The following is a 26,162-nucleotide window of genomic DNA, read 5'->3' on the forward strand; positions in this document are numbered from 1 at the left end:
TGTGTGAGTGTGTCAGTGTTACGGGGTAAAGGCAGGGGGATGGTCAGGGTCAGGTGGGGTCAAAGTCCGGCGTCCATCTAGATTGTCCTTTTGCCGAGAGAATGGCTACCAAACATTCAAACAGGCAAACACACATCAAAACACATGCGTACATACGCATAAAGTTGCAAAAATGTAGAGTTTAAAGCGAATTGACTCAATATTTTTACATTCCTAAATGAACAAATGACTTTGTGTGACGTAAAAGCCGCCACAAAGAGTTGTTAGACAGCCTTAGGGTTAGGTTAGGGTCTTTCAGATAATTGTTGTTTTCCTTGCCAACTAAACTTCCCTATTTCGATCCACTCAGTGGTCTCAAAGTGTTGTTTTCTCCAGCAGCAGAGCAAATGTTAAAAGTAAAACTTTAAAATCCCACTTTGCTCTGCCTGCCCGGCAGCAAACAAACCAGCCAATGAGCACAGCAAAGGCCTTAGAATTTAAAAAGTTACATATTTCCCTCGGCAGTGGGTGGACACCAAAGAAATTGGCTCAAAGAAGAGTGAATATTTAACTTACATTTGTCAGGGGGGGCAGAAATCTAACAGAAGTGTCTAAATACACATTTGCTTGGTTTCCATCATAATTTATTCCACAAGTAAAATGTTGCTGCGTCACATGCGTAAGAAATAAATAAGCATGAATAGATCCAGCCGTGTACCTCTCTCTATGCGTCTAATCTGATTGCTCACCTGTGTGAGTGTGTGTGTGTGTGTGTGATCCCTGAATGCATGTAAAGTTCCACATGTGCCACTCATCTCCACGCCTTTTCCCCACGGGCCACCTCCCTGACCACCACGCAGCCATCCGCCCACCACTCACTTCTGCCCATGGACAGCCCCCCCCACCCCCTTTTGAAGGCTGAGTAATTAACGTGCCATCTGATACACCATCCGGCCATGGAGGCTCTCAAGAGGGACACACACACACACACACACACACACACACACACACCAAAACCTGCACGCACACTTACACGCACAGGTGATCCATCAAACGGTGTTAACTGGCCCGAGTGTCGCTGTCAGCTGTGTCTCGTTGTATGATGGTGACCCTGAGGTCAGCCCGGAGAGACCATCGTGTGCCTTAATGACGTCCCCCCTCTTCAGCAATTTGCAATTGGATGCACCATGAAGCCAATCCCGAAGATGCGATTCCTGATTGAAACCCTCCGACTGTTTGGTACAGGGGTGAGATGCACTGACTCAGAAGCCTACCAGCAGCTGGATGGATGTCTTATTTGAAGTGGTTTTGAAGGTGTGTGGCTGAGTGAGATGTGTTTGGGATCGAGTAGCCGCTGTGCTTAAAATTACAGACTGCATCGCTGAGCGTTGTTGTTGTTGTTCTGATTAATGTTGTTAGTAGTCGTGGTGGCGCTAGTAGTAGTATAATTATACTATCATTAAAATGAACCAGATTAATAATAATAAGAAGAAGAATAATAGGTAACATTTTCTTTCAAAAGATGTTTTAACAAATACACAAAAATGCTTCCTGTAAAGTTGACTGAACAACTCAATAAATAACTTGAAAGCTATGGGAACACATACAAATACATACTGTGTAGCCTTCGTAAAGGAGCCGGCACCACAAGAACACAAAGCGATTAAATCCCCTTTCAAAAATGTAAAAGGCCCGCAGCACTCTGTTGCACCTGTGCCGACTGCACGTCCCTCACAGAAACAAGAAAAGAGACCATAACTCAATAAATTTCTCTCTTTCACCGAGATTTTTTAGGACATCACGTTCTACACGATGACCGTGAAATCCCTTTGATTTCTGATGTGGTCACGAAAAGTTCATGCCTCCTTGGAAAAAAAAAAAAAAAAAAGGTTGGATTTGGGATTTGGTTGCAGGATTGTGGCCGTCACAGAATCTCGAAAGAACATTTCTCTAAAAAGGTCGAAGGTGACGCAGGGGTGTCTAATTAAGACTGATGCCTGCATAGATGTCTCGGACGTTTACTCGGACTTGTAAAAACATTTGTGTGCAGCTTGATTGAGTGATCCACTCCTGTAAAACAATTACTTCAACACACACTTTTCATTGTAAGCATTTAAACACGACGTCACAACAAAACTACAACATAAAAATGTAAAATAATACTCTGAATATGTCGTGTCCACCGTTGCTCTGGGTGGTGACTGGGAAAAGCTTGTTTTTTTTTTGTACAAAAGATCACGTTTGATGTGGCCAACAATGCTTCGGGCAATGTTTCAGAAAGAGAAAAAAGAAGAGGGTTGAAAGAAGTTCTAATCCATAGTTGCAGGTGTGTTACACTTTTGTTGCCCCACCAGAAATTCAAAACAGAGTTGATGACAAAGGGGCCGGGCCCCATGCGGCCTATTGTGGCCCCGGAGAACAATACGGAGGCTGTGAATGGCTAATCCCTCCGGACCGCTGACAGGTTGGGCCTTTAAGCAACCTTGGGACTCATTTCTCCACTGGGCCGGTTCTCTGACAGGGTCAGGAAAACCCGGACTACTTACAGCCGCTGAGCCTTCGCCCAGAGCACAGACTGGGAGCCATTGTGGAGGGAAAATATTATCTCCATTGTCAGAAGATGAACTCGGGGAGAATATGCCACCGGCGTGAGTGAGGGGGTGGGGGGGGCTACAGAGCAACGCCAGAGCCAACTCAGAACTTATATTGCCCCAAAGGAATCTATACGACAAAGTTCTTATCTGCTAAAAGCAAAGAAAGGAATTTTATATGCACCTGAATATGATTTTACATTCGCACCTTCCATATCTGAAGGTCTGCAAGGAAGAACCTTTAGTGGTGTTAATCCCTTTGTGAGGGAGACAGAAAGGCGAGGACAAGATAATAGATCAGGGGGGGACTGGGACGGCTCCACATGCCCTGAGAACAAACACAAATATCGGTTTCTCGTGGGCTCCTATTGGCAGCGGCTCTGCCACCAAGCAGCTCAGCCAACGAAACAGCGCGGGGGACGAGGCTGAGAGGGTGACTGCCGTGTTCGTCAACCTTTCCCCTCCCAGCGCCCCCTCACACCCCTCCTCGCCAATTTCTGCATCTTCCCTTTGCATCAATTCCTTCTCCCCCCCCCCACTCCACTCCGCCTTCCACAGCCCCCATCCGCCCCGTTTTGGCTCGACCTTCCCTTTCAGATTGTCCGGCTCATCCAGCCACAAAGAGCCTCCATTCTCTCCTGAGAGGAGGCTGCCAGTCCCGCACTGTAACCCAATCACCTATCCGACAGAGGAGCGTGTCATCTCCGCAGAGTAACAGGAAGTCAGATCTCCGTCTCCCTGCCTGCCTCTCTCTCTCTCCCCCCTCTGTCTCACACTTACTCACCAGGGGGCACGATGTCTGTACCAGCAGCAAATTAGCAACGTCCCGGAGAAAACAGTGTGACATTTGATTTGTATTTTTTATGCCTGACTTCACGTTGACATAATTGTGTTCTCTAACGATAAGGCTGAAATTCAATATTCGTCTTATTGTCATGAAATCTAATGATAAGACCAAAACTAACATGAATTGTCTGCGTAGCCAAAAGCAGTTCTGGCTATTTCCCTCTTTGCCACGGACTTCCATTGTTATTACCCGCATCGTTGCAAACAGAGACGTATTCCTAAATTAGATGAGCAGTTTATTTAGTGCTGTTCCTAGAAATGCAGCAGTGCAAAAAAAAATTAAAAAAAATCTTTGGCTGAAAGTATTCTCCTACAAATGAACTCCAGTCCGTGTGGCACATGGCAAACTATCAGAATGCACAGCTTATTTTAGGAAGTGATAGTCAAACTGTACGAGTGTACAATTTGAATTGTTTAGTACTAAAGTTCTAAGTGGCTTGGGAGGTGGAAAAAGAATTGACGGACTACGACCCGGTTGGTTTCGGTCTTCTCTCGTGGGATTTGTTGGTGCCTGGCTTGTTTTTATGTCACATATTTTAGTTTGCCTTATCAGTGAGGATATTCATTGCATTAATTGGAGAAACAAAAGCGGCTCGCCCCAATGAGAGAAAAAAGGTCAGATATTTTTTTAGTCGTAAAATTCAAAGAATGTGTTTGAAAAAATCAAGTACTGCTTACATGGTGAGAAACACCTAATGAGTAAGTGACCTCCAGTAAGACAAACGTCTAACACACTAAATCGAAGTGTGGATACATCTGGTAATCAGCTAGAAAACAAACCAAATGCATTATAGTCCTGCAGTGATGATTCCATTCATGGCAATTTGTAGAAAATCAACAGCCAATTTCTGTTTTTACGACGACAGTTGGGGTTCATGTGTCGATGTGTTCATACCTGGAAAGAATGTTATTTCTAAACAAAGCCTGGATCGCAGCAGGGGGAGTAATCTTCCCATAAGGGATTGTATACATTAGGCAAACGCGATTTAAAATAGTTTAGGATTTACATATCCCTTTTCTCATTAGTGGTATTGAGTGACTGGATATTGAATAACAAACACGCCGAAAGTGGGTTTGGAAAGCTCACGGCGTCCGGGCTGGATTCCTGCAGGCCGGGAGCCCTGAAGTTATCCTCACTGAACCCCCCTGATGTTGGCTTTGGACCTACAGTTCCTTCCTGCTCATGGAAATTCTTCCACAAACAAAAAAAAAATGTTTCAGTTGTACAGAAAAAAAATAGAAGAAGAAAGAAAAAGTCAGATTATGCTGAGCCTCGGTGGCTGACGATGCAATTGGTCTTCAAAGCAATGTGTTCCACCTGAATAAATTTAATGTGAAAAAAATTATGAAAAAAAGGAGAGACGAGAACGTTTCTGTGTGGAAAGTAAAATTAAATGGAAAGGAAAACTGTACTGTTGTTGTCTTCTAATTCTTGTGGATAAAAATCCCCGAAGAGAAACAATGTAACTAAAAATTGTATGTTTGGTGGACATACATTTTTAAAAAATCAGAAAAATGAATTTACTGGTAAATCCAAACATACAAATCCAGAAAACTGTTTTACATTGTGAGGAAATGCTGCCCTCTGCTGAACAATAAAAGATATTGCAGTGTATGTAAAGCAATGCTCTCTTTAAGGATTTATGAGTTCATATTTCTATTCAAACCTTTGAATCCCATTAAACCTGTTTAATGTAAGAGGGAAAGAGTTGAGCTTTAGCACACTATAATGGTCAAACCCTCGGTTAGGCAAGTTTTAATGCACTTCATTTTACTTATTTAGTACATTTACAAACAACACTTTACAATAGTTCCTGTCCTGTGCAAATGAACAGATTTGTACTAGGTTTGATTGACTAAATCTGTGAAAAGGAGTCTTGTTTTACAGCACACATTGACATGTGTTACATTTGCATTCACACAGCAAGTGCTGCACAGAGAGGCCTTCAGGAGTTAACTCATTGAAACTGCACGTTCCTCCCAACATGAGATTTAAACAGTTCTCTTGAATCCTCCCTTAAAGGTCTGTACTCCATTTCAACATTAGGAGAGATTAGCTGAACCTCAGTTCATTGTTTTACCCCCTTGTACTCAGCTGAATGTGCGTTGCAGCGTGGGGTTCGCTGTTCACGTTCCTCCCCACCAGATGCCACTCATGTAGCACCACGGAGCCACAGCGGCACGCGTCCATCACCTTGGCACCGGCCTTCGCCTCCCAGGCCCGAAACACAAGAGCTTCGGTCACAGAGACGTGAGATCGGTGCACTGTAAACACCTACGTTTTTGAACGTAGGACATGCCGCATGCTTTGATTAATGGCAGCTCATTTTCGTGCGCGCATGCGCTGGTGGCTTTCTCTCCGTGCCACGTTTTGGATGGAGCGAGAACGGAGGCGGGCTGAGTGTGAGAAGGCCGCTCATTAGCTGTCCGGGTCTGGCACACTGGCTGCTGTCTCCCAGGAGAGCAGTTTAGAGTTATGGGAAACTTCCCAACAAGGCAACAGCTGCGACTGAACCAGGACCTGATGAAAACTCTTCCTCTTTCTACTCCCTGCGTCTCTTTCTTCATCCCGAGCACTTTAGTCAGTGTGTGTCCCCGGGGGAGTTGATCTCCATCCATCTGTACTCACGTCGTTCAGGGGGATTTGCTGAATAAAAGGAGTCGTAGCTCAAGAGAACACTGGCCATTATTCTCTGTCTGCTATTTGTGGATGTTTGTAAGTGTGTGTGTGTGTGTGTGTGACGGGGGGTTGTGTGAACTTCTGCTTTTCCCTGAACTTTTTACCACTGCTTCGTGAAGTTTTTTCTTTTGTTTGGAGGGAAATATGAACAGACCTCTAGAGGCCTATTAGAGATGTGGTCCGAATAGTTCAATCCGATGAATAAACACAGAAAACTGCAGATAATTAAGTTGGTTTCAAACTTTTTATGGGTATTTAAGATATTTGCACATTCAACCCTTGCGATGCTATGTATTTTTTAGCTAGAAACGATTTGTAAAAATCAGAAAACTGAGATTCAGTATTACATTCACTGTTATTTTCATCGTCTACAGACATACTGTTTACAAGATAAAGATTCATGGATTCATTTACTGAGCACTTTAATCCACATGGCATTGGGCTGTTTCTACAGAGGAAAACATGAAAAACCAAATGATCCAAATCTCAAATCTGTATACAACAAAGGACAAAAGACAGACATTATCCGTATTTTGTTTATCTGAAATGAAAAAAGACAACTATATCACAAATGTAATAAATACTGTAGAGATCAAATATTGAAGAATCCTTCTGCGCAACTTAGCTCCTCGGGTAGTCAGCTCAAAATGACAGACAGCATTTGAGTTCTTAGAGGATTTTGCCGTTCCGGGCCCAGCCATTATCACTTATTATCACGCACACAACAAATTACATCTCAAAACAACTTCAAAACAGACTTTGTTCCCACATTCTGAGATACGGGATCCGCAGGGTTGCAACACTTAAGTTGGATTTGAGTTCAAAGTCATCGCCCGCGACATTAAGGGGGACAAGAGATGGACGGGATGGTTTCATATTGTCTGCAAGAACACGAGCTGATGATGGAAGGGTGGGGGTCCTACGCTGTTGCCCCACAGAGCCTCACAGGGGGCGAGATGCCTTGGCTGTCTTCAGATCGGCCCGTCATCATAAATGGCCATGTCTGTCAAAGCAAAAGACAACAGGTTTTTTAGAAATAAATAAACACATCCAACATTTTAGTGTAAAAGTCAAACGCTAATGCTGTGGTTTGGGATTAGTTGACCTAGTCTATCTTTTAGTAGGTCATGCAGACTGAGAGATCCCCCCTTTTAAAGCATCCCAACAGCTCCATACCAGGTTGACTGGGTGCACGAAGCTGTGCTCGAATCGGTCGTCCTGCAGAAGCTGTCTCAGGTGAGAGATGTAGCTCGAGGCGAGTCGAAGCGTGTCCAATTTGGACAGTTTGGTGTCCGCTGGTACCCAGGGCAGGCTGGTTTTCAGTCTGGAGAAGGCTTTGCTCAGCACTCTCATCCGCGACCTCTCCCTGGCGTTGGCCGCGTTCCTCTGCGTCTGCCGCGCGTCCTTCTGCTGCTGCGCCCTGGACAGTTTGCGATCACCCTTGTTCCTCCCCTCCATATCGTCATCTTCCAACTCCTCGTCTGAAAAGCGGTCGGTATTGTAGCAGGGTATCTTCCGCGCGCTCCTCAGCGAGGTGGACGTCCTCACGCGGCACGTCTCGTCGTCCTCGGCATCACTTGCAGCGGAGCCGGTGGACATGGCCGAGGCTCCACCTGTTGACACGAGTGACACTACAGGGACAGAGGTGACCAAAAAAAAAAGGAGCAGATAATCTAATCACAACTTAAATTCCCATTAGGTCACCCTGCAACCTGTCCTCACAAAAACTACACTACCAACCGCCGCAGGTTGAGAAGTTTGACCCGTGCAGATCTGTCTGACACTGAAACATGACTGCTCGCTCGGCTACTCCTCCGATTTAAGTGTCCTGGACTTGGCATCCCTGCAGTTTTTTTCTGAACATTTCTCCTCCCCCTTTTCCTCAAAGCCATGACTTCAGTTAGACCACAACTCTGTCTCCTCATGTACACTGTTAAAGACACAAATAGGGCATCTGCAGCCTGGTAATAACATCCAACCCTGCAAATGATTGATTGAAGTTGTTATTGGTAAATCTGCTGGAAGATGCATACGTTATGCATGACTTGGACGATGTCTCTGGTTTGTTTTCAACACACGCATAGAATCCATCTGATTGGTTAAGACATAACTTCTGCTATAACAACACAGGCAACACCTTGCAACATTTTTAAAATGCACAAATATAGTTAAACGTTCCCCAACTTTGTCGGTTCCACAGATGTGTTTTGGTAATAGAAATGTTTTGAGGACCTTATCAAAAGTGTTTAATCCTGTGCTGGTTTCACAGAGGGATTGGGTTTCTGCAGCTGGGGCAACCTTTCACACGCAGCCTTGCATGCACCAGCACCAGCTGTTATCCGTTCCCATGACATCTGGAGCATTGGCATGACGTGGGTGTGGCAGAGGCGAAGAGGCACCATCTCCATGCCCGTGGTATCCTAAACATTCTTTACTTGGCTGCCTTTCTTTTTTATGTACACTGCAGACTTTTTTCAGAGCCTCCATCTATTAGCACCGTGATCATCAGTGGTTGGAAAGACAAGAATGCATGAATGGTTTGGGCAGTATTTGATTTGTACCGAACTGTTGTAGTCTTTGGGTTCGCCACTTTATAATGCACATCTTTGTAGTAAAGTGGAAGGTGTTTGGAGATGAGGGAGAAAAACTTCTCAGAATAAATGGAAAGTTCTGTGCAGAACATAAAAGAGACCCCCTTTACCCTCTTAAATATTCCCAGGTCCCTGTAAATTATTACCCATCATAGTCTGTGAAATTTTGTATGACAATAGCAAGACTCTGCCAAGAATTACCTAACTGCAGCTGAGATGCATGCTGGATTTTGGTAGTTGGATATGGATCACTGTCGAGAAAAAACTTTTTTGGCATAATGTACTTGCTTGGTGTTTAAAGTCAATGTGATTTTAAAGGGTTTCGCGATGTTCCACGCTAAAACTTTCACAGAGCAAGAATGCTCCCCAATCCGAGGACACGTTCCAACGCATCCCACAATTCCTTAAAAGTTCTGCTAGGACGGTCAGAGCTTCAGGCAAGCTGCCATTTCATCCTCTGTCACTGCGCCCCTGACAAATGACCAACTTGAAAGTGCAAGCTAAGGGAATCTGCTGCTGGATTTACTTCTAATTGACAAGCGGTCGTCTTCTTTTTTTTTTAAATAATTACCACAAAACGGTATCAGCTATGTGACATGTCTCAAACTGCTGCGTGATTTACTGTCAGCGTGGAGCAGGTTGATAAAAGACAGTTGTGCTCATTGGTCGTTCTGTGGAGGTAGAAAACAATGTCCTGAACAGAACATCAGTGTCGTTGATGGTTATATGGTTATTGTTTTTTCCTTCTAAATAATTGAATTAAGGGCTGATAGTAATAAATATTACTTCAAACTGGACTTGAAGGGGGAACTCGCATTTGTCCATCCGCAAAGACTCTCAGGGGTCGTGACCTTCGTCGGAGCCCCGAGCTGTAGAAGCAGAGAGACAGGTGCAAGCTCATGATGTCAGAGGCCTCCCTGTTTCTCTCCCAACTCGCTGTGATTCCCATGATTGCTACTAAAGCCAGGCCTAAAGCTGGCGTGTGGGACACTGGTGAAGAAATCAGAGGTCATGAGCTAATGTGACATTTTCTTTTACTTTTAAAGTCAGAAGATTGACTTAACAACGTTTAATTAGTCCTCGCACAAAAAGACACACTAAGGCATTTCTAAGGCAGCCACATATTGTGCACAAGAGACACATGGCAGCAAAGTACACACACGCCACAGAATGACTCAATGCATTTGTTCATCAGTGGGTCAAATACACACATTCACACAATAGTTAAGGCCCCTCCATTTCAAAGCGTTTCATGCAATAGTGTAATAGAGTGTTACAATAGTCAAGTACTAACATAATTTTACCGTTTATATCTATACTTTTAAAACTGTTGTGATAAATAACTTTGTATATAATCGTTGCTATAATGAGATGATTTAGTTGTTCCATCCGCTTCAGTTTCCTTTGGACTCGATGGCCTTCATCAGCGGGACCCACCGAGACGCGGCATGACTTCTCGGCTTGGCCTGCCTCAACTTCGGCGCCGTGTTGCCTCTGACGTGGACAGGGCCATCGTACTCGTCGGCCTCCGAGCTGATCTCCATCTTCTGGATGATGAGCTTCAGGAGGTTGTGCTGCTTCTCCATCGTGCATGACATCTCCTTCATCCTGAGGACAAACACGTCACAGATGTGGCCTGCGGATAGTTTTCATTTAAAGTTGAGCCACCAGGGGCCGCTCATGCATAAACTATTGTTGGACTAATTGACTACATCATGACCGTTGAACTTCTCATGAGTCATTAACAATTACAAACATTTCCGTCATCTCAGTGATATACAGTTTATGATTCCAGGGGAATAGATATTTGACTCTTAGGTGATTCTCATGCGCAACCCTGAGAGCTTTACCTAAATTTCTGCTTTCTGAGCTCGTTCTCTACTAGGGTGCATCTCTGTGGTTGGGCCTGCAGTCGATTCCAGACATCATTTGTATCGTCTTCACCTGTGAAGAACTGCCTAATGAAGTTCTGTTAGCAGGTGAAAAGGTTTGAGAGGGCATTAGTTCCAGAGACCGATCACTGCAGCCTCTGTACAGTGTCTGATTTAGGCAAATATTTGGCCGACCTTGGAGCAGCGACGATTCGGATAGATGATAAGGCTGCGTTTATCGACACGTTTCATGAACCAATAAGGCAGCTTGTCTTCCAGAGCGGTGTGCAGCTCGATCTGGTGTCGGAAAGCACAAGATACCACAGCGTCATATACTGCGCTTGTGTGTGGTTATTTGTCCATCAAGTCGAAGGCACAAACGATGACAATGTAACATACATTGAACCACACACAGGATTTCAGTACTCACTTGCATTCCGATTCTTTTTAAGGCTGCGTTTCTTTGTACTTCAGCAATGTCTCCAACAGCCAGACCGATCTACAACAAAAGTAAAAAAAAAATAGTAAGAACCATGTACTTTCTTATGCGAACAGGTAGTTTTCGTTTTCGACAGGCTGTCGGAGCGAGCTCACCATCAGGTTCACCAGCAGGATCGGCATGAGCAGAACAAACATCACAAAAATGAAGTAAGTCAGGACGCCAAAGGGAAGTTCGTTCTGCTGATAAGGGCCCAGGATGTTGCTTTGGTAGTTCAGCTCCCCGACCATCATCACAAAGGTTTGCATCACAGATAGCGGTACGCTGTCAAACTCTCTCTAAAGGTGAAAAAGAATACTGGCTTCGTTCATCACAGTTAAATGCTGGATCCGCTTTTCAGGTAAGATGTTCATGAATGCTTTATGAAAAATGCATTTGCTGGATTTCTATTTCCAAATGCCCCAAAGCTTGATTTATTTTTCCATAAAATGCTGTTATTGTTGTTTATTTAGTCCGCCTCAAACTCTTGGTTCCAGGCCAAAAATACCATATTTTCTAATGCCAACATCAGTTTAAACCATGTTTGTGTCTGTGGAATGAATATGTTTGGCCAGCAGCCAGTTAGCTTAGCTTTGCAAGAGGATAAAGCCACCTGTATACATTGCTATGTGATTTAGCCAATAGCATGAAGATGAACTGAGCAAAAACTTCCACCTACCTGTTCTAGCATGAGAGCATAGAACGCCAAACTAAATGCCAACACGAGGTAAATAAAGAGCATCACGATACGGACCAGGGTCTTCATGATCTCCCAAAACATCACGACATAAATTCCAACTCCCTCAAACCTGCAGAAACAGGAGATTATACCAGTTAGTTGCCTCTTTGTGTCATTAAAAAAATAAATCATGTTGAAGTATTAAGTCAGTGAACAGTACCTCTGGAGGTAAAGAAGAAATCCAGTCCAGGAGGTTAAAACCGCCATGGCCCCTGCTTGCCAGTGCAAAGAACCCTCTACATTTAGCATGGTGGGGATTATGAACAAAAGAGCAAAGACTGCAGAAAGCCAGTCACTCTGGTTGGAATAGTCCTTGAAGTAATTCCAGCGCTTTTAGTGACAAGAAAAGAAAAATCACGAAAAATCAACAAATAAAGCAACCCACAACATTTCAAATTTTTAACAACATTTAATTCAACAGCGTTTGCTGCCAAATGTTTGCCTCGACTGGACAGTATTTTACTCAAAAGAACATTGTGTAACATCCGATTGGCAGCAATGGAATAACATATGAATAGCTATCTTTTGAAGACTAAGACTTTTAGTGTTTTAATTTAGTTAGAAAAAGCCATTCATGTCTAAATACGTAGAGGGACCTCTTCTGCGCAGAGCCCATCTCGTTGTAAATTATCTGAAGGTTGGTTTACGATCCAACGGCAAATTACCAGATTATTGAGAAGCCCCATAGTTTTGATGGGATTTATTATCCTGGTGCAGTGAACATTTGCTCTGCTCTCTCTGTTGACTGACTGTTCATGACATCATGGTGAGAATAAATAAAAGGAACTGGAAGTATTTTAAAATCTTCTCCTGAATCTAAACAACTAGTTTATAATCTTTTCCTGACCTTTTCCTACACCTAGCTGAGGATCAGAGTGCAGGAGTAGCCACTACATAGACTAAAATATTCACGGCCCTGTTATATCTAATGTTCTAAACCCTTCGTAAAATTTGATTAAGCACCTAACAAAAGCAAAACGTTTTGTGCAGATTGGTGGCTACGGATAAATTACCAATAGCGTCGAGCTGCAGTAAATTAATATTTAGCTGCACAGCTTTCAGATGGTCGATGCTACTTCTATGTGAATACATTATGGACCAGCTATCACCAACCAAAATAATGTCTGTCCTCCCGCCTAAAGAGGACAAAAATGTGTTTACGTCGGTCTCTTTAAACAATCATGCAAACAACATTGTATAATATTTCCTATTACTAATCCAATGTGGAAGATCTGTTAGTTGTGATGAAACCGGCGTCAGTAAAGTGTGGAGGTTCCATCCTGACGGTGGCGATTCACTGACCCGGCTCATGCATCACGCCTGATTGCCAATGTGTCCACACAGACCGGGTGCTAAGGAGATTTACGAGTTCACGTTGTGAACATTACCTGTTGTGAGATCTGCACCAATTCCTTCACTATGGAGTAGACGTTCATGACCAAGACCATCACCATGCAGAAGGACAAGAAGATGTGTTGCTGTGAATCAAAGGATATTGAGATTTACTCTATCTTATTTAAGAGTAGAATCATCAAGACAAAGGTTGATGCATTTGGAACATAAATCACACGCCCGCAAAGACGGAGCTACAACTTATTCGATACAGATTATCAAGGTCAATAGTACCTCAAAGAAAGATACTTCCACCATGGTGACGTGATGATCAGTGGTGTTCAAAGCAGGTCTCAGATTCACTATCAAGTTAGTGAGGGGCAGCAGGCCTAACAGGTACATGAACATGTTGAGAAAATGGGCCGTGCTCCCATATGCGGACCTGCAGGAGTAACAGTCAAAGTAAATAATCCATTTGAATCGGTGCATTCAGAAATTTTCTTTTACGCCGTCTGTAAAGGCACGCACCACTTCATTGCCAGGTACTTTTTGCAAACAGGGTGGTTGAGGAGTTCAATGCGGTTGTACTGGACCATCGCCTGCAGAAGGAGTAGCACTTTACTGTTAATGGCACATTTTGCACAAGTGGTAAGAAACAGTGTAGACGATTAAAAAGTACGAGCATCTCATTGCAGGCATAACGTCGGATGACTTCCGCTGGTATGAAGTGTTTCTAACATTTCTCTCCATTGTGGACACCTCGTTGGGGTCGAGGAGAATGACAGACAAACGAGCAGTGACTTAAGCAGAAACTTAAAGCAGTTTCTTTACATTGACTCATAGCATCCTAACCAGAACATTCTCAATCATGCATTCTGCTGCAGCAACATAATTCATAAGAAAAAAAGTAAAAGTTGCTTACGTTGAGTGCAGCTAGTGGCTGAATGGTCTTGATCATGGTCAACTTCCTTAGTGCAAGGGGAGCTTGGAGCCATTTGAAATTGTATTCAATCTAAAACATATAAAGTATTGATTCATTTTTTTTGCTTAGCATACGCTTCATACAATGTGGACTTCAGTGGGTAGTTTTGGTGTGTTACATGATAGTCAGGACTGTTGCGATCATCATCAGATTCCTTAACACAGCAGTCCAATAGATGCTGTGGAAGAATAGAAAAAATTATAGTTACTGAGTATTACAAAAATGCTGAACCACAACAAAAGAATAACTGCAGAAAGAGACGAGCTATGATGATTTTTCATTTTTTTTTGCCAGTGACAGACCTTATACGTCTCAGGCAGTAATTCAATCATTTCTAGGATGGGATTTCGCTGGGAAGAGTCTGGATTAAACAGCGTCAATGCTTCGGTACATCTGGAAGAGGGAAAAAAAAAAAGTTTGAGCAAATAGTTTTTCATTTAACTTACTAACAACATCTTCAAATTCTCTATGACCTGTTTAGACGATTTGTGGACTTGTTACCAAGTGGTAGTTTTTACAAAGAGAAACCCAGTGAACGACAAAGAAAGCACCTGCAAGAAGATTTTTTGGGGTCTCAATAACACACCTGTCACTGTCAATCAATGCATTGACCACATCTTTTCTCTCATTTTGCAGAGCCTCGTGGAGGAACGAAGTGTTGTTCTTGTTCAAAGTGAGCTCTGCTCCGCGGGACAGCAGGAGATTGACTGCGGCCACATGTCCCTCTCTTGCTGCGATGTGGAGTGCAGTGTTCTGGTACATCGGTACATAACGGGAGACAATACTCTGCATTTAGCGTTGAAGTAGCCCCCTCGGAAATTTACGGATTTGAATGATGTTATCAAAAAAGGAAATGATAGTAGTTCATACCCCGTCCTCGTCTACTTTATCCAGTAACTTGAGATTGGCTGACAGGAGAATGTCCATAGTGTGTGTGTATCCTGCAGATGCAGCGTGGTGCAGACAAGTCCAGCCCTTGTAATCGCTGTAAACAAGAAGCACAACAGTGATTTCTGCCACTCATTCATTTATTTCTAATGATTGTGGAGCAGATAAATAGTCTGAGGATTACTGACACCAGTCTTTGTCCTGCTAAGACTTTTGACCTCCAAACTCATGGTACACTGTTCTTCAGCACGTAGAGTATATGTACAGTATTTGTACTATGTTTGTGCATGTTTTCCTCTACAAGCACACGGTCTTACCTGTGGAAGAGAGCCCCTTTGCGCAGCAGCAGCTGTACCACCTTGGTGTGCCCCTCTCTTGAAGCCAAATGAAGCGGCGTGAGGCCCCGCTCGTCTCCTTCATTTAGCAGACGAGAGTCCGTGATGGTTTCCAGTAATCGCTGACATGTATTGATGCGCCCGTACCTTAGAAGAAGGGAGTGTTGAGGTTGAGGAGAAGCAGTAGGTGGAAGGAGATTTTCTTTCACTGTTACGATCTGTTCATCTCTGGAGTAAAAACGCTTTTCGTCCGGGGCAGTTACAGCACGAACGCGAAAAGTGGCTGTAACAAGGGCATGAAGCTGTAGGTAAAATATAGGTAGAAGCCGGTCGGGTGGTTGTTAATGGCGAAGAGTGCTTGGAATAGCGAGAGGACATAAACAGAAGTGACATATTGTTATGGTCTGTCTTTGTCTCTGAACCTTTTAAGAAGGTCAGCAGTGTTGGTGCAGTGGGACCACTGGGGAAAACGAATGAGGTGTCTAAAGTATGATATCATAGCACGGCCTTTACTTGTCCTCCAGTTCTAATGAAATAGGCGTACACGATAGAGAAATCCATAGCAATAATGTCCACTCATTTCACACTATTAGGGACGCTTCTTCATATGTGACTCTCTAATTGAAATCCATTCGTGTGACAGTTCCTTTATGGTTACTGAGTTATGAGTATTCAATTAATAATCGGAGGGCTTTGAGCACATAAACTGCTAACGAGATTAAAACACCTGAGCAGTGAGGAAACAGTTTTAGATGTAGGCACATTGTTCATTTTTCATCTGAATGATTACAGGGATAAAAGCATTGGCCGAGGAAGATCGTAAGTCAAAGTCCTCATAAGATCCATTTTTGATTCATGTTTTTACACTTAATAATATCATATCATTGATCGATACTTAACACTCGCTATGGAGGCAATGAAGATGTCTGACTACCTTTCCTTTATAATAATACAGCTAAATCTGTTTTGAAGAAAGTATTTGCTCCAAAGTCTGCAGCTTTTATAACATATTATAATATAATACTTAAGGAAAATAGTATGTGCACCGCGTCCCACGCTGTTCAATGTCAGCTGCAGTGACATTTCTGGCAATTCTTTGATCAAATTTGGAGACTTTAGAGCGACTTCGAGTGAAAATCCGGTCCAATCAGTATTGTAATGGGAAGTCATTGGCCCTGTGGGACCAATCAAACTCACTGAGCAGCAAAGTGCAGCACAGACTTCTTGTCCTTGGACTTGCAAGCCAGGCCGTCCTGCCCCGAGAGGCCCAGCATGTTCTTCACCGAGTCGTGGATACCCAGTCTGCAGGCGTAGTGGAGAGGGGTGCAGCCCTCGTTATCCTCACAGCTGAGCAGGGCCGTCACACTGCCCAGCTAAAAGTAGGACACATTACAAAGACATTTATATATTCCTACGTTGTGATGTCTAACAATATCTGTAAAATAGAGCGCTTTAGTACGGTGTGCAGTCACGCTAGATAAAGGGTCACACATACATACACTGCAATCACATGAGTAATAATTAAGTGTCACAGTATTTGAGACGCAGAGAGATCCCATTCACATACAGTACCTTCTGTAAACAACTAGCCAGTGTAAATACATCAGCCTTGACTGATTCAATTTGTATGCATCATTATAGCCTTAGGTAAGGCTTACAAATGTTTTAAAGGATCATCTGGCTTAGTGAGAGCATAATGAGCCTCATCAGTCGGGCGTAATGCAGGCTCGAGGCAAATCGATTAAAGGCATTATAATAATCAAATTGCTGTCTTAATGATATCTTTTTCCAAGCAACATGCAGTGCATTTGATGAACCATAAATTAATTAAATGACCTGTAGGACTTCTTGTGAGAGGTTTTTCAGACCCTTGGGCTGGAGAAGGGCCAGGTGAAGGAAGCTACAGCCACATCTGTCTTTAACGTTGACATCGGCCCCTGGTATACATAAACATGGTCACGTGAGTGCACGTATACATCATCTGGCATTTCACGAATGAGGTGATTGCTACTCGTGCTGGAGTACAGTACAGAACGCCACCTTTGGAGAGAAGCAGAGCCACAGTTCTCCATGCTCCACAGCTCGTAGCCAGCAGCAAGGGAGAGTTCCCTTTACAATCAGTGCTGTTGACCTTTGCACCCTGAGAAGAGAATGTACCTGAACATCATTAATGGCCGCATTAAATGTAGCACAGATTGACGGAAAAAAAAATTAGAATTAATTCTCCTAACAAAGAGGGACATGGGAAGATAAGCAGCACCCCAGAGTATGGTTTGAAGACACTCATTTACCGAACAGGTAAAAGTTTCAAACGTGACACGTGTGGCACATGCAATTGTATATGGGTAATTAAATGGGTTTAAGTTTGTTGGAAACACTAATGAGTTGTGTGTTTTCAGGCAACTCCAACAGCTAACATTAGTTTTATTAGTTTGCAATTTTAATCTTGGACCGGAACATTATATTTTTTCAACAATAAGCCAACAAGTGAAATAACACACAACCATTCAAAAACTAAAAGAAAACACTACATTAAACAGGCTAAAATATATCCAATACATGGCCTGATTTATTGGTCTCTCGAGCTTATTAAAACCAAACAACAAGCCAAGCAACCATCTCAAAGCAATTAGCTGGTGTTTGGCTACCAGGGGTTGTCAATCTCTGCAGACCTATTTCAACATTTCAAAAGGTAAACACACTAAGTGTGGACAATTTTATTTCCTGTTGCAGCAGCCACTGTTTGCCTACCGAAGGGATTGGCAGGAGCTAAAGTTGGGCCCCATTATTTCCTGGAAACACAGTTCTTCTAAAACGATCTACGGCCAGCAGCAGATGGTGACCGATGGTCTGAAACCAACGCTTAGCACCTTTAAGCACCTTGACTTTGAGTCTGGCGGTGTGTTTGAAATTGCAAATTTAGTTTAATGGCAAAATGAACCAATTGCTAAATGGAATCTGGGGAGAAACGGACACAGCCCTCAGCACAGATGCATACAGAGTGCTGTATTGCCGTCTTTATGGCAGGAGATTAACTACGCGGTCCCTGATATGGATGTTGGGAGTGTCCTGTGCGAAACAGCTGCTGGGCGTGTTCTCCCGTGTGTTTGTGTGTGCCTTATTTACCAAAGAAATGAGGTACTCCGCCAGCTCTGTGTGGTCAAATATTGTAGCCCTGGAAAAGTAAACACAGTTGTTGTAAACCGGCCACACATCACACCCCCTTTGCAAGGCAAGATTACAATAGCTAACTTTAATAATTATTCAGTATGCTCCTCTTGTCTCAGTATCTGGTCTTACTACGCTGCTTTCTGTGCCGACGCAAATTGAGTTTTATATCAAATCAATGTGGGAAGCAAATCTTTATTATGTATTTCTATCATTGTTATCATCGAAAATATCATTTGTCCAATAGCCCAACCCAGGTTATTTTATCTTTTTATATAGTTTTCATTTTGCTGCTATTTTATCTTATCTTATTATCTTATTTTATTCTTATATCGCACCAATCATCAAGACAAATTCCTCTGTGTGTAAAATATGTGGCAATAAATTGCTCCCAACTCTTTTTCCCAACTCACTTTATGAACACAGATTCTGATTAGTTTAGCTTAGCAGAACAACTGGAAATAAGGGGAAACCAATAACTTGGCTTCTTCCAAAGGTAACGAAATCCACCTACTCTAAACTCATCAATTTCTTTAAATCCCTAAAGGAAAGCTAAACAATTCAAAAAGAGACCAGCTATAGACAACAGCTTGGTTCATGTACACACAGATGGTCAAATGGCAGACGAGTGTGGCCCACCTGTGGAGAGGGGTCTGACAAGCCCCATCCGTTAGGTTGATGACATCTTCCACTTGTTGAAAGGAGGACAACATCAGCTTGACTACCTCAGTAGCCCCCTGGGTGCAGGCCAAGTGAAGCGGCGTGGATTTGTCATTCTGCACAGCATCAAACGTGGATTTCATTATGAGCGATGATATACGACTAAAGAAAATGAATATTTATGAGCTCGGCAAACATGGTTACGTCCACTCCATTGAGAGACGCTGTGACGTGTCGAGTTAGACGAAGCAGAACACAAAACAAAACACAATGAATATGCATTTGTGTGCTCACTGACACACACTTACACACGTCCTCAGTGTTACATGAGCAAAGTATCTCCCGGACTCACTGGCTGTAACACAAAACTTTAATGAGATAACCGCGACTGGCAAGAGGAGGCCAGTGATCGCGCCACTCAGCCCAACAGCGTAAGTGGAGCGTATTTCATATCAATTTAGCCAACCGAAGCTATTACTGTCCTATTCCTGCTATACTTCTGGCCACCACCCCAGAGGTGAACACAACGCTCGCCCCCCGATGGGCATGTAGCGACCGACGTGATCTGACGGCGCTGCGCTCCTTTGCCAGCAACATGCCTCGCAGGTGCAGCTCAATTAGATCGGGTTTAAAACACAATGACAATGCGTGGAAAGCGATCATTGCAGTCGGCGGGTTTATGAATGACGTGATGCAGAATTGCAAGCGAAACAAATCTGCAAATGAATTGAAGAGGAATGTTAATAACAACCGGGGATCGACGCAACGCGTTACACCACGCGTTGTGCGTTTTTGGCGACGTCCCTACCTGCTGCTGGTCGACTTTGGCCCCGTTTGCGATGCAGAAGCGGATGACCTCGATGTTCCCGCCACGGACAGCCAGGTGGAGGGGGCTGCAACTGGACTTGTCTACATAGTTGATGTGAGCTTCAACCTGGTGGCCATGCTTCTCTCCTGCCAGGCCAGAATTGAATCAACTGATGTGACTGATGAAGGTTTCTTTGGTAATGCTTGTTGACACGCTTTCAAGGTCATTTCAATTACATGGCCTCTATTTTTACCTTTCATATTTGACTTTCTTTCAATCTTTAGGTCCTTTGTCATTGTTACTCGAAGGAAGTTGTAAGTAATTCTTCTGATTTGTGTCGCACCTCCAGTGTAAATTCCCAAACAGCATAAAAATGTGAATACCCATTCATTCCCTGACTGAGCAAATACAAAAACGTCATAAATATTTGGTGCTCTGACTAACTCTTTCCCCATCAACACGAGATTTATCCAGTCGACCTCCTGCCGCGAATAAACACACTTTGGCATCTGGCCTGTGTACAAAATAGCTAATTCTGCTCAATGTCAGCAGTACCTTTCCATCTCTCGGTTTAATCTGCCGCTTGGCCTCGTAAAAAGCTTTTTCTTACTGTCAGCACTTTATGTATTTTTGACGATAGATCAGTCATTTTGTCGTACCGGCCTTCAGGATCATTTCCATGGCATTCTTTGCGCCTGCGAAGGCAGCCGCGTGCACGGGGAAATGGCCGAGCCTGTTCTGTCGGCAGAGCACAGCTCTGCCGTTCTTTATCTGTGACAGATGGGAGAATGGATGAGAGAAGAAGAAGAGAAACAGGAGACAATTGTTTGTCAGACAGGGGGGGGGGGGGGGGGGCAGCCAGCATAAAGAACAGCTACACCTAATCTGTTCCGTGCAGACAGAATGTTATTCTTCAGCAGGTATTGCAGGAACACACAGCCTTAATGCATCACTCTTGTACGTACCAATATGTTGAGAGCCTCAAAGTTATTGAGGGAGCAGGCAAGTATCAATGGGGTGTTGCCAAGGTCTCCCTGAAGATTGCAATCCGTAGCAGTGTGGGACACCAGCAGCTACAGTGGGCAGAGGTAAAAACACGGTGAGTGAGCTGCATCCTGTTTGTGTCCTCAACTCTCTACAAGTCGGCGCCGTTTGTCCTCCAAAATGCCGCAGCTGAGTCAGTTTATCAACAGCAGCCAGATGGCGAAGACGGGACAAGGTCTTTCCAAGAAGACGATCGTGTCAGGGTTTTTTTTTTTTTAGATGCGTTTGAGAAACGTGATGTAATGATGGGATTGTGTGCTATCCTGGTTTATACCCACAACATTTCTATGGTCAAGGTTTATTACTGGCATTGACCAACACAATCCGGTATAGTCCCTTTTCATAAGATAAGACGAACATCATTCTTTGTTGCTTTACAGGAGCAAGTAAAGCTCAGTTTAAATGAGTAATTCAGTGGACTGCACGTGTAAATTGTTTTGGGTTCGAAGGACTGGTGAGTCTCTTTTATTTCATAAAAACAAGGCCTTCACCAGTTTACTAATTCTATTCCAAACATTCAACTGAGAAAAAACCCTTCAACCCACCTGTACTGTGAACTTCTCTGTTAACTGGTTGCACATTCCTGCTTAACCGGTAAAAAATGGTTTCCTCATGGTCTATCATATGTTCCCTGCATCATGTCTTTATACTTTCACACTGGGTTTATGGTTCAGCCGGGCCTTCTCACCTCCACCAGGTCGTTGTGTCCGAGGCAGACAGCCAGGTGCAGAGGGGAGAGCAGGGCCGTGTTGAGGATGTTGGGGTCGGCCCCGAGGTCCAGAAGAGCCCGGCAGCTCCCCCCCATGTTTTTCTCCACTGCCCAGTGTAGCGGCACGTTGCCCTGCTCATCACAGCTGTTCAGGTCTGGGAGAGCGCATGCAAATACACACCCAAACATACACACATTCACACATAAGGCTGCAGATACAGTCAACTTAGACGCAGCATTTTGTCACGTAACTATCCTACATACTGCTTCATATAGCTTCAAACTTTAAAAGCATTCACAATAAACATATTTCACCTTTGGTGGAGAGCAACTTATGATCGATGGTGGAGGCATGCCTACCCTGTGGCTCTATGACGGTGGTGATGAATTGGATGAGGTTGACGTGGTCCCCTGCGGCGGCATGATGAAGGGGAGTAGCTCCATATTCATCTTTCTCAATCAGGACCTCTGGGCACTTCCTGACCAGGTTCTCTAGGAGAGCCAGGTCACCCTTCTCCGCCAGCTACAGAGTAATGCGAGATGTAATACAGTAGGAGTGTGAGGATGGGAAGAGCCTGTAATCCACTTTTCAATTAGTCCGTGTCCGATTTCACCACAGATCACGTGATAGTGAGAATTCTTGCTGTTGACGCTTAATTGGCATCGGAAGCCGTCAGTGTCGCGTTACCGCCGTACTTCATTCAACTATGACGTCTCTGTTTGTTCAAGCTTCAGGCCAGTTTAAGTACTGCAACCCACATGACATTGTTGCGCGACACTCGCATTGTCACTCGGCCTCTGTTCACCTCCTCACAATAACTTTCTTTGAGGTCCCACAGGGTTGGGATGACCGATGAGGCGTCACACAGACACGCCCCACAATGTTAACGCTCATAGAGGGGAGAACGTACAGCTAAAAAAACACATTCTCGCCGAGGAGTTGAGAAATACATACAGTTTGGTGACGAGCTCACCTCGAATACATTTAGTCTCGCCAGGGCTGGATCCTCTTCCTCTATCACATATGTGTAACAGCTGGTCTGTCGGGTCACCTCCCTGCTGAAGTTCATCACTCAGCTGACACTCAGTGGAGACATGAAGGGTGACGACGATGACACGTGTCTAGACACAATAACACACACACACACACACACACACATACAAACTCACAAGGATGCAGATGTCCATATGCAGCATACAACGGCAAAAATGAGAAACCAAACCCGCTGCAGTTTCGACAACTCGAGTTGGTAAAACCTGCTTTACTAGAGGGATACAACGCCGTGTGACTGAGAGGGCAGATAAGGCCTTAAGCCATTGGCTGCTCTCGCCATGAGGGATACGGGCACAGATGACTTTGCGTTTACCCCGGAAGGACATTCAGATCCGCCGAGTGTTTGGAGGTTAAAGCCCTTCTATTGAAAGAAAAAAAAGCAATTATGTTCCTCGCAGCTGTGGTGGGAGGGGGGGTGGGGGGGCTGCTTGTTTGAGTCAGTCCCAGGTGTCCTTCGGTGATCCTTGGCGAGCACGATTGAGAGAGACCTTGTACTTGTATCGCGTGAGGCCCTCAGTCAACATAAAGGCCAAACCACAAATGACATTTTTGTTGTGCAAATTGCATCCCCCTCGACCTTATGCAGCAATATTCCTTTGGTGTTCAGTGTGACGGATCGGAGTCGTTTCTCAGGTCAAAACAGCGGCTTCACCCCAGGTTGATAGTCACTTTGTTGAAATAACATTTTGCTTCCGTCGCGCACTTGATGCAAAGCACCTCTCCATCATTGACGACAAACATTTGAGTAATGTTGCACAGGTCGGTTCCCCTGGATGGACGTTCTACATTAACAGCGCCTCCTCATTAACTCTAATTAACTCATTAAATCTGCGTGCGCTGCGGTCGCCAGCAGTTTAATTCACTTCTCTTGAGGAAGGTCAGCCGATTAGTAATAGTGGTCAGAGGAGAATGTAAGGAAAAAAAGTTTAACGGGGAAGCGAAGCTCTTTCGTGAACATGTAGTCTGGGTTACGGTGAACTGGCACCATCGGTTCCCTATTTACAGTCTAGTGTTACAGACGGTACAGATGCAGACAATGAATGCTTCACAATGTAGTTCACCCATGTGTTCAATACTTTGCTTGAGTAAATATTTCCTTTATGATCCATCAACAATTGAATGCTGCTTATACGTTGATCCATGCAGTAAGAATGATGCGTCACAAAGAAAAGCTTCCGCTGGACCAGAAGTAGCTCACGTCCCCTCCTCTGTGGTCCAATGCTACACATTTGTTTTCTGATTTGGTTATGACCCAATGTACACGTCAGCTATGGCATTATTTTTCGAGTGCCAGCAATAAAGAAGTGTAATGGTGCAGGGAGTTATTTGTTTTGTACAGGAAGCACACTAATGGCCACCAACAAGCGCATTTCAAAAACCACTAAAAGCAAGTCATAGATACACTTAGATTTACCAGCAATGGTGGGTTGGCTTTTATCGGTTTACGCTCACAATGTTCATATGTAACAGTATATAGTGCCCTTCTTATTTTGACAGAGACCGTATAGGTTAGAGGCCGAATTAATTAAAATGAATTACCCTAGAATCCCTATAATAATTATTCAATGGTTCATAATAGCAAATTACGTTTAGATGATGAACATGAAAAAGCAATGGTGATAATAGTATTAATTGATCAATTAAAAATTAACGAGAGCATATTTAACGGGGTAATTGAGGCTGTGCTCAAGTTGAACACTTGTTGGATGTGAACAAACTTCACAATAGCTGATTCTGATCCTACCACATCAAATACTTTCAAACTTATATTTTAAGTGAAACACCAGCTAAAGCTCTAAAACTTGAAAATGACTTTTCTAAAACAAAAAACATCTCCTCCATATACCCCCCCCCCCACGTAGTTCCAGATGAATAAGAAGTAAAGCCCAAACATCAAAGTCAATGTTGAAGTCATGGTGTACTTACTGTGGGATGAGCTGAGTAATCAGGATGTTCTCTCCACCGCTGCAATGGAGCTTTAAATAGTGTGGTGAGCGAGCCTTCGCCCAGTCGGCCTCCTAATGCAGCACAAGACGCTGCCCCCCTGTCATCAAATGACACTCCTGATGTTTGCGCTGAGTAGAAGGCGGCTCGTCATCGCGCGGTAACATGAGAGGACATTTGACTGGCAGCAATGCAATCTGCACCAAACACCATACTGTAATACCCTCACAAAGAGTGTCTGGGAGGAATAATTTAATTTATTTGATCGTTTTGTTTTTTACAATAATGGTGAAAAAAGTGTATCTTTCCACGAGAGCAACCAGAGCATCAGGATCACGCCTCTGCCTTCATTTCACGTCTGCAGGGCTGAACGTGATGTTTGCATTAGAAAGCCTCATTGAGATAACAAACAATAGAAGGCACTTGACCACCCTGCTGCAGAGAAAACATATCATTTATCAAACTATTTCTCTGCAGAGGGAAGGTTTTGGATGAGGCCCCCCTCTGCTGCTTTTCCCCCTGGAGCCAGTGACTTGTTGACGGTGGGGATTATGGAATACTCCTTGGAGAATCTTTATCAAGCAGGATTATCCGATAAGGTATATCATTAACTAAGGATTACACTAGTATTTTTTACCAGCATTATCATCAAGGGAATAAGTATCATCCCTGGACTGGTCTTTGAAGACACAAAATGTGTATTCTAGTTGCCATGCCGGCAGTACTATATTATAAATCTTTTTAAAAGTAAGTAAACCTCCTACAAGAACATTATTTCAAATTTGTGTATGAATTGCACTGAATATGTCAACAGAGATTCATGTCCCACAGGTGATTTTCTCATGCCTCTATAGCGTGGAAATTTGGGAACTTTGGTGAATTTTCTCATACAGCAACTAGATGGACTACTGTGAAACGTACAGATGAGTTTTAATCACTGAGGGGATTAGAATGACTGGCAATTTGGTTTATAGCACCTGCACCTTGACTGATGAACGACCTGATGAATACGCAAACAAGCATTCATTTTTTAAAATTTGATCAAAGATCTTTCATGGTCCATCACAATAAATGTCTAAAACTAAGCAGATGTTTAATTGCACGGACCTAATATTTGCCCGGTTATTGTTGTCACTGGTTATCTTTGAAATGCGTTATTGTCCGAGCCATATTTGCGGAAGGGCCACGCGCGCACACGGCGGAAGCGGAGCCAGTGTCACAAAGCCAGTTTGTAATGAGCCGGGTGATTTGCCAGGATCATGTTGAATTGGATAAATAAACTAGAGCAGAATCAAAACAATAAGGCCGTGTTTATTGTGGGTGGGGGGGGGGGGGGGGGGGGGATGCAACGCACGAAGGCGCAGGAGGAAGAGACGGTGAATTTACCTTTTTTCATGGAGCGACTTGCTCCTGTAAATGTAGTGGCTCTGTAATGACAATAGGATTTGACTAGTCTGGCGCTC

At 43.7% G+C, this 26,162-nt stretch overlaps 2 protein-coding genes across 3 annotated transcripts; both read right to left on the bottom strand.

The window, feature by feature from the left end:
• Positions 1 to 6,321: 6,321 nt before the first annotated feature.
• msc (musculin (activated B-cell factor-1)) lies at positions 6,322 to 7,926 on the bottom strand. The gene is made up of 2 exons (XM_040166525.2): positions 7,273 to 7,926; positions 6,322 to 7,099 (listed from the first exon to the last, which is right to left on the bottom strand). The coding sequence occupies exons 1-2, from the start codon at positions 7,693 to 7,695 to the stop codon at positions 7,016 to 7,018; spliced, it is 507 nt and encodes a 168-aa protein (XP_040022459.2). The 5' UTR covers positions 7,696 to 7,926; the 3' UTR covers positions 6,322 to 7,015.
• Positions 7,927 to 9,743: 1,817 nt separating this feature from the next.
• Positions 9,744 to 22,842, bottom strand: LOC120812005 (transient receptor potential cation channel subfamily A member 1). 2 transcript variants are annotated; one of them, XM_078097036.1, is made up of 27 exons: positions 22,676 to 22,842; positions 22,062 to 22,224; positions 21,681 to 21,856; positions 20,914 to 21,021; positions 20,608 to 20,719; positions 19,949 to 20,094; positions 19,120 to 19,256; positions 18,439 to 18,487; positions 17,353 to 17,452; positions 17,149 to 17,249; positions 16,510 to 16,685; positions 15,295 to 15,459; positions 14,960 to 15,074; positions 14,676 to 14,842; positions 14,392 to 14,482; positions 14,208 to 14,267; positions 14,030 to 14,119; positions 13,636 to 13,706; positions 13,402 to 13,549; positions 13,164 to 13,253; positions 11,936 to 12,105; positions 11,716 to 11,845; positions 11,153 to 11,335; positions 10,989 to 11,057; positions 10,754 to 10,855; positions 10,538 to 10,656; positions 9,744 to 10,295 (listed from the first exon to the last, which is right to left on the bottom strand). In XM_078097036.1, exons 1-27 carry the CDS (start codon positions 22,769 to 22,771, stop codon positions 10,082 to 10,084), a joined length of 3,348 nt encoding a protein of 1,115 aa, XP_077953162.1. In that variant the 5' UTR covers positions 22,772 to 22,842; the 3' UTR covers positions 9,744 to 10,081. The 2 variants fall into 2 exon arrangements, with proteins under 2 accessions (XP_077953162.1, XP_077953161.1); XM_078097035.1 differs by having other exon boundaries at positions 22,017 to 22,224.
• Positions 22,843 to 26,162: the final 3,320 nt, after the last annotated feature.

The sequence above is a fragment of the Gasterosteus aculeatus genome, chromosome 21, assembly GCF_964276395.1.
Source record: "Gasterosteus aculeatus chromosome 21, fGasAcu3.hap1.1, whole genome shotgun sequence".
In the NCBI taxonomy this organism is placed as follows: Eukaryota; Metazoa; Chordata; class Actinopteri; order Perciformes; family Gasterosteidae; genus Gasterosteus; species Gasterosteus aculeatus.

Coding starts and splice junctions, on each gene's coding strand:
- msc (XM_040166525.2), bottom strand. CDS start 7,695: ATGTCCACCGGCTCCGCTGCAAGTGATGCCGAGGACGACGAGACGTGC. Junction 7,100..7,272: donor TCGTGCACCCAGTCAACCTG/GTATGGAGCTGT, acceptor TTGCTTTGACAG/ACATGGCCATTTATGATGAC.
- LOC120812005 (XM_078097035.1), bottom strand. CDS start 22,771: ATGAACTTCAGCAGGGAGGTGACCCGACAGACCAGCTGTTACACATAT. Junction 22,225..22,675: donor CGAGACTAAATGTATTCGAG/GTGAGCTCGTCA, acceptor ATTACTCTGTAG/CTGGCGGAGAAGGGTGACCT. Junction 12,106..13,163: donor TGGTGCAGATCTCACAACAG/GTAATGTTCACA, acceptor TGTCACTAAAAG/CGCTGGAATTACTTCAAGGA.